At 40.4% G+C, this 6,979-nt stretch overlaps 1 protein-coding gene across 1 annotated transcript; it reads right to left on the bottom strand.

The window, feature by feature from the left end:
- Positions 1–4,245: 4,245 nt before the first annotated feature.
- Positions 4,246–5,076, bottom strand: LOC132639606 (uncharacterized). The gene has a single exon (XM_060356048.1). It carries the CDS (start codon positions 5,074–5,076, stop codon positions 4,246–4,248), a length of 831 nt encoding a protein of 276 aa, XP_060212031.1.
- Positions 5,077–6,979: the final 1,903 nt, after the last annotated feature.

Genomic DNA, 6,979 nt, shown 5'->3' with positions numbered 1-6,979 from the left:
ACAGAGGCGGGCCCGTAAGTGTTGTCCCAAGACCATAGATGCGACACACCAGAATCCAGTGAAATCTGGTTTTTCACCACGTCCAACCCTAAGCCAGGAACTCATCCGAGACCTCCCACATACAAATTAAACATGCAACCCACCATAAAAACATGCTACGAACCCATTCGCGCCCTTGGGCATTCCCAAAAGAGGTCATCTTGACCGATCAACCCTCTAACACCCAAAGACAAGGTTTCTAACCAAAGGACCAAAACACCTCCGAATGCCTCGATAATTGAACCAATCATCCTAACAAGTTATAATCGACCCTTCCAGACAAAATGGAACCGACGAAAAACCGAAAAAGACTCATTTACCAAAAAGTCAGCTATTGGTCAACATATTTTCGCTTATTCAACTTAAAAGCTACTAAATTCCTCAAAGTCAACCAAGACTAGCCCAACTACCTCAGGAATCGTTCCACCCAATCCCGCAAGTCAAATACACTTTAACCAAGATAGGGGAAGGTTCAATTGGGGACCTAAACGACCAAACAGTTCGTTACATCAGATACCAATTAAACAATCGATCGTCTTCGAACGGAGAAGAACGAAGGGGGAAGGTACCTAAATCGATAAAGAAAAGTACCGGGATCGACGTGGAACAAAGAAATATCTATATAAACCTCAAGAACGCCCCTATGAGGGATGAATACGCCGATATCACCGCTTGTTCACTTCAACAATCAAAAATCCTCTTTAATTTAGCTCAAAACCTAAATTCCCAATTATCCGTGTCAAATGTTTCTTCCACAGTTGATCTTCATATATTTGACTAACCCTGTTGAATTACCTGATTTGATATAACCACACCTCAGTATGCAATCGATCGATTTAACAAATATCACCCTAGCCACCACAATCCTTTAACCGTAGCCACAAATCATTGCCCAATCCGTGCGGGTAAATTTTCTGATTCTACAATCCTTCTTTCGCACTTCCAAGCCATCTTTCGCATCAAGATTCCCTAGAAACACATAGACACACGGTGTTGAAACCACTTAACCAAAACCTATCGCATCAATTTTTCTAATTCTACAATCCTTGCTTTATTTGAGAATATTCTAAGCAATTTCACTAAAAATTAATCTTACCAAAAGTCGGTTGTGCTAATTCCAATTCCGTTAGTTTCGTATCCTGGTGTTAAAACCACTTAACCAAGACCCATCGTCCAAGCCTTCTCAAATCTTCAAGTAACCATACTGTAAGCATATCTACTGATTACCCTGTCGAGCCAAATCCGTAGGAAACCATAATATCACCCTAGAGACTTCCCATAACCATTGTACCTTATCAAACCATCACCACGTACTGAGGTAAACCATTATAAATGTCCAAATAGCTTCCCTCGTAAAATAGTATCAAATCCACTTGCAAACCTCGATAAAGCTCGATAAAACTGTCATACCTCAATTCTGAACTGAAATCCATCAGATCTGTGAAAGTGATTTACTAGAACGTCCATAAGTCCTTCTGGTACTATAAACATAGTCTTCCGGCTCTAAATGAACAATTTTGACCTAGAATAAATGAACAACTTCCAGAATATCACCAAATGGTCACCCGAACTGACTCCAAACCTTCTGAAACTAATCATAGTCCTTTCATACATCTGTGGCGACCGATTATCCTTTTCTTATAACCAAGAAATACTGAACCCCACAAATTACATGGTAAGCCTTCCGTACATCTGCGGTAACCTCTTCTATCTCTTTTCTCATGAATAATCGACCCTATGCCATCAGCTCGACTCCAAAGGCCGAAGTCTACCCTAGTCATCAACTTAGTACTGAAGAACTATACCTTATGATTGCAATCTTCATGTTTCTCAGCTTTCACCTGATACACAAATCTGATAGAACCCCATGAACTCTAAATACATCAAATAGTCCTCGTGCTTCCTCTTAACTTGCCACAACTCTGAACATATTGTTGTAAAACATGCTGCCTCATTTAATACACCTTCAACTATCGAATATCCAATTGCAACACCTTGATATGCCCTTAATAATTCAGAAAATATCAAATCTTGTAATCTCTGCACTAAACCTTGAGCACCACTCCCAAGTATTTAATATCCGAAATACTCACCCATGCTATCCAGTTAGTAACTGATTCGGCCAAAAATGCATATATTTATCCATTATTGCCTCACATTTTAATACTTTTAATTGTCTTTTGAGTACAAATTATATTTCTTTGTGCTCAATATGATATTTTTAATGTGTAAGAATAAAAACAAATAAAGATTTCACGGAAGTCAAGATATTTAGAGCAAACTGGGATACAATTAATTGAAGTGAAACACACAAAAAAAAGGAACATTGAATAGGAAGAGAATTAATTACGATGATGTCACATGAGGAATAAAGTGCACATGTAATCAAAATCCATTCCAGTGGACTTCTGCTTTTAAAACACGTCTTGTGTGATCAAGTTGTCCTATTTGCACTAGGATTGAATTAAGATATTTACTACACATATAAATACATTTAAATCTTTTTTTTTTTTTGTGGAGCTTTTTTACGTTAGAACATAACAGAGAGAGGAGTTCACAAATTTTGAACCCAGAGAGAGCTTGGAGCTGGCTTAGTTGGTTACCGACATTTAAATGCTTTCTTGCAATTTTCTGACGATCATAGAGATATAGATGTTAGAGTAACATGAATAGACTTGTGGCCAATTCGAGAGATACTCATAAAGTAAATATTAGTTGTCAACTAGTAACCCAATAGATAAAATAGGTAGAACAATTAGAGAACTCAACTGGATTGTTAGTGGCCATAGCCTTAGATCTTTCTCTTGTCTGATAAAAATTCGTTCTTTCTTGGTTGAAGTTAATTATTTGTTTTTCTTTTATTTTTAGTTAGTTTATAGATATAACTTTAGATTTTATTTCTTGTTTAGATAATTGGCATTAGTTTAATTTAGTTGACGGTTAATCGTAAGTCCCTGTGGGTACGATATGTGGACTTCAATCTTATATTATTTGTACGAACATGTATACTTGCGTGTGCATTTGGGAGCAACAGTAACACCTACAAACTACTACAATACCACAAATACGGAACAACAGTAACAACATACCCAGTGTAATCCCACAAATAGGGTCTGGGGAGGGTAAGATGTACGCAGACCTTACCTCTTCCTTTAGGGATAGAGAGGTTGTTTCTGATAGACCCTCGGCTTAAAAGAAATGTAACCGATGCAGAAACATAAGAAAGAAAAAGGGACAGAAAAATAGCAAATGTAAATGTATTAATAGATATCAATACACATTAGCGAAAAAGAAACTACATGACTACCCTAATCCTCGACCTCTACACCTTTCTATCCAATGTCATGTCCGCAGTCAACTGGAGCGCTGCCATTGCCTGTCTAATCACTTCCCCCTAATTTTTCTTCGGCCTACCTCTACCTCTCCTAACTCTTGCTATAGCCAACCTCTCACACCTCCTTACTGGTGTACCCTTGCACCTCATCTTCACATGTCCAAACCATCTCAGCCTTTTTTCCCTTATCTTATTCACCACAGAGGCCACTCCCACCTTATCCCTTATAACTTCATTCCAAATCATATCCCTCCTAGTATTCCCACACATCCATCTAAGCATCCTCATATCCGCCAAATTCATCTTCTGAACGTGTGAATTCCTTACTAGCTAACACTCTATCCCATACAAAAGTGCGGGTCTAGCCAGAACTCTGTAGAACTTCTCCTTAAACTTTTGCGACACTTTCTTATCGCACAGTAACCCAGAGGTGAGCCTCCATTTCGCCCACCCCGCCCCAATACGATATGCTAGGTCTATATCAATATCCCCATCTCCTTGGATTATGTACCCAAGATTTGGATTAATGACCCAAAATACTTGAAGATGCCTCTCTTAGGAATGACTAGTGCCTCAATCTTCACTTCCACCTCCGCCATAGCTGTCACATTGTTGAACTTGCGCTCTAGGTACTCTATCTTCGTCCTGCTTAACTTGAAACCTTTTTACTCCCGGGCCTCTCTCCACATTTCCAGCCTAATATTAACTCCACTATGCATCTCGTCAATCAATACCATGTCATCCGCGAAACCACAACACCTCCCCTTGAATATGTTGTGTCAATTTGTCCATCACTAAAGCAAATAGGAATAGGCTAATGGTTGATCCCTGATGAAACCCCATCTCGACTGAAAAGTGCTCTGAGTCACTTCTTACTGTCCTAACCCGGGTTTCGATTCCATTGTACATGTCCTGGATAGCCCTAATATAGGCCATAGGTACATCTCTAACGCCAAGCATCTCCACAGAACTTCGCTCTTCTTGTCCCTATATTGCTCCAAAAATCTCCTTACAAGATGGATGGCTTTTGTAGTCAAACGCCCCAGCATGAATCCAAATTGGTTCTCAGAGATAGACACATTCTTCTTGATCCGCAATTCAACCACCCTCTCCCAAACTTTCATAGTGGGGCTTAAAAGCTTGATACCCCTATAGTTATTGCAACTCTGAATATCATCCTTGTTCATATACAACGGCACCATAGTACTCCACCTCCCCTCCTCTAGAATTTTAGCCGTCCTAAATATGACATTAAACAATATAGTTAGCCATTCCATACCTACCTCTCCTGCAGTCTTCCAAAAGTCCACCGGAATCTTGTCTTGCCCCGTCGCTCTTCCCTTTCTCATCTTACGAATAACCCCGTGAACCTCTAAAACCTTTATAAACCTACAGTACCTGAAATCTCTGCACATCATGGACTGCTCTAACTCCCCTAGCACGATATCCCTATCCCCACCTTCATTCAAGATCTTATGGAAATACTCTTGCCATCTCCGTCTAATGTGTGCCTCTTCTACCAATACTTTGCCATTCTCATTCTTGATGCACTTCACTTGGTCTAGGTCACGGGCCCTCCTCTCTCCCATCTTGGCAACCCTATACCACTTTCTATGCCCGCCTTTGAACCCGAGCTCTTCATATAAGTGTTCAAAAGCAGTCGTTTTAGCCGTCGTGACTGCTAGTGTCGCTTTCTTTTTCATCGTCTTATACTTCTCTCTATTCCTCTTCTTGTCCTCCTAATCTACGCTTCCCACTAACGCCGTATAGGAAGTCTTCTTTGCTTCAACTTTTCCTTGGACCTCCTCATTCCACCACCTATCCCATTTATGCCTACTAGTGCAACCCCTCGAGACCCTTAACAACTCCCTAGTTGCTTTCCTGATGCAGCCAACTGTTCTAGCCCACATACTATTGACGTCTTCACTACCACGAACACAGTCTCACCTCGAAAATATAACTTTAGCTGTCAAATTATAGAGATTCCTTCTTGATATACAACTCTAGCTCACCCATTGAAGAGTGCTATGAAATTAACCATCTTGATATAACATAAGCCACCTTTTCATAAATCTTAACATATCGGTCACCTGAATTTGCTTCTCACCAGTCGCTGATCACGAAACCTCACAAAACTTCGTCATAACACTTAGTCCATTTATGTATACTTCCTTCTTTAAGAATACTTAACAATCACACCTCAACTGAATGATGCAAGACAACACCACCATAATCCACACCTGACCCATGTAATCCCGAAGATGTACATTATTCCTACGGATTCTCGATCAACTATACCTTTATCTTAATTCATCAATTTCACTATTCCATTTAGATCACATTCACCACCACCAACCGACCATCAATTAACCTACTCAAAAATAAATCGCAATATCATAAGCCTTGCAAACTAGCTCAGCTAACCCTGGAGATAGTAGTTGTAATGACTCGCTAGGTCGTTATGAGGAGTGACTTAGAAAACTAGACCTCTGTTGGAAATTTTGAGGTCGCGGGTGAGTCTGTAGTGTGTTATTATGTATCATTACCGCCTGGACAATTAGACATCCAACCAGTAATCGCAACGACCCAATTGCAAGAGCAGAACTCTACCAACTGAGTTATATCCCCCCGAGCCAAGTGGAGCATGCATGAAGTAGTCAGATGCTTCTTCTATCTTTTCCCTGGCCCAGTTGGGCTTGTGCATGTTTTGTTTGCGTCTGTAGTGTCACGACCCAATTTAGGATCGCACGGGCACCTACCTTTCCCTCCTCGGTAGGTGAACCCTTAATTATACCAATCGTTCGCAGAATAGAAGTCAACTCTTCATTATGCTATTCCTTATCCTACATCCTTTTAGTAAGCTAAACATATAACTGATCTTACGAACGATCTACGAGATAAATTAACAAGTATAAGCCAGCCATAATCGGAACCAAGTACATGTCATTGCCTAAGTAGAGCATCTAAACCCAATTGTGCTAAGTCTCAATATGTCCAATCCGAAACCAACATCACAACTAAAACACCAAATCATCTCAATATAAGCCATAATGCAATGCAATGCAATAATGTATGAATGCAAATGCGATGTTGTGTACACATGCACTCCAGAAGGAATACCTCCACGTCTCGGTAGCACAACCCATGGTGACTCGCGAAGTCTAAGTGCCACTCGTCCCGAATCTTTGCCCAACAGACAGACGAGACTCTGGATCTTTGCCCATGGAGGGTTCCCACCGGCACCATTCTGGGGGACCCGCGGAGTCCATGCACTCACTCAATCCACAATTTCGGGATTAACATCGGATATCGGACTCTCACATCACATTCATTTAAAAAATTGAGCCCAGATCATCACAGTGTTTCATCAATACCAACAGTGTATCAACAGTTTATCATGAAGGATGAGAATGCATGCAATGTATGTGTCAACATCAATAATTGAAGCAATATCCCCAGTACCAACATGGGTAGGTCAACAATATCATGAAAGACTACGTAAGTCATACAGAACTCTATCCTCCTATGAACAACAACCAGTAAGAAACTACACATTATAATCACGATGGAACCACAGTCCTCAACATTTACCACTAACACGTGGCA

The sequence above is a fragment of the Lycium barbarum genome, chromosome 5 (genome assembly GCF_019175385.1).
Source record: "Lycium barbarum isolate Lr01 chromosome 5, ASM1917538v2, whole genome shotgun sequence".
NCBI lineage: Eukaryota > Viridiplantae > Streptophyta > Magnoliopsida > Solanales > Solanaceae > Lycium > Lycium barbarum.
This window is presented reverse-complemented; position numbering and strand designations above follow the sequence as displayed.

What these genes read in the sequence shown, in the direction of transcription:
- LOC132639606 (XM_060356048.1), bottom strand. Translation starts at nt 5,076, where the DNA reads ATGAAAAAGAAAGCGACACTAGCAGTCACGACGGCTAAAACGACTGCT.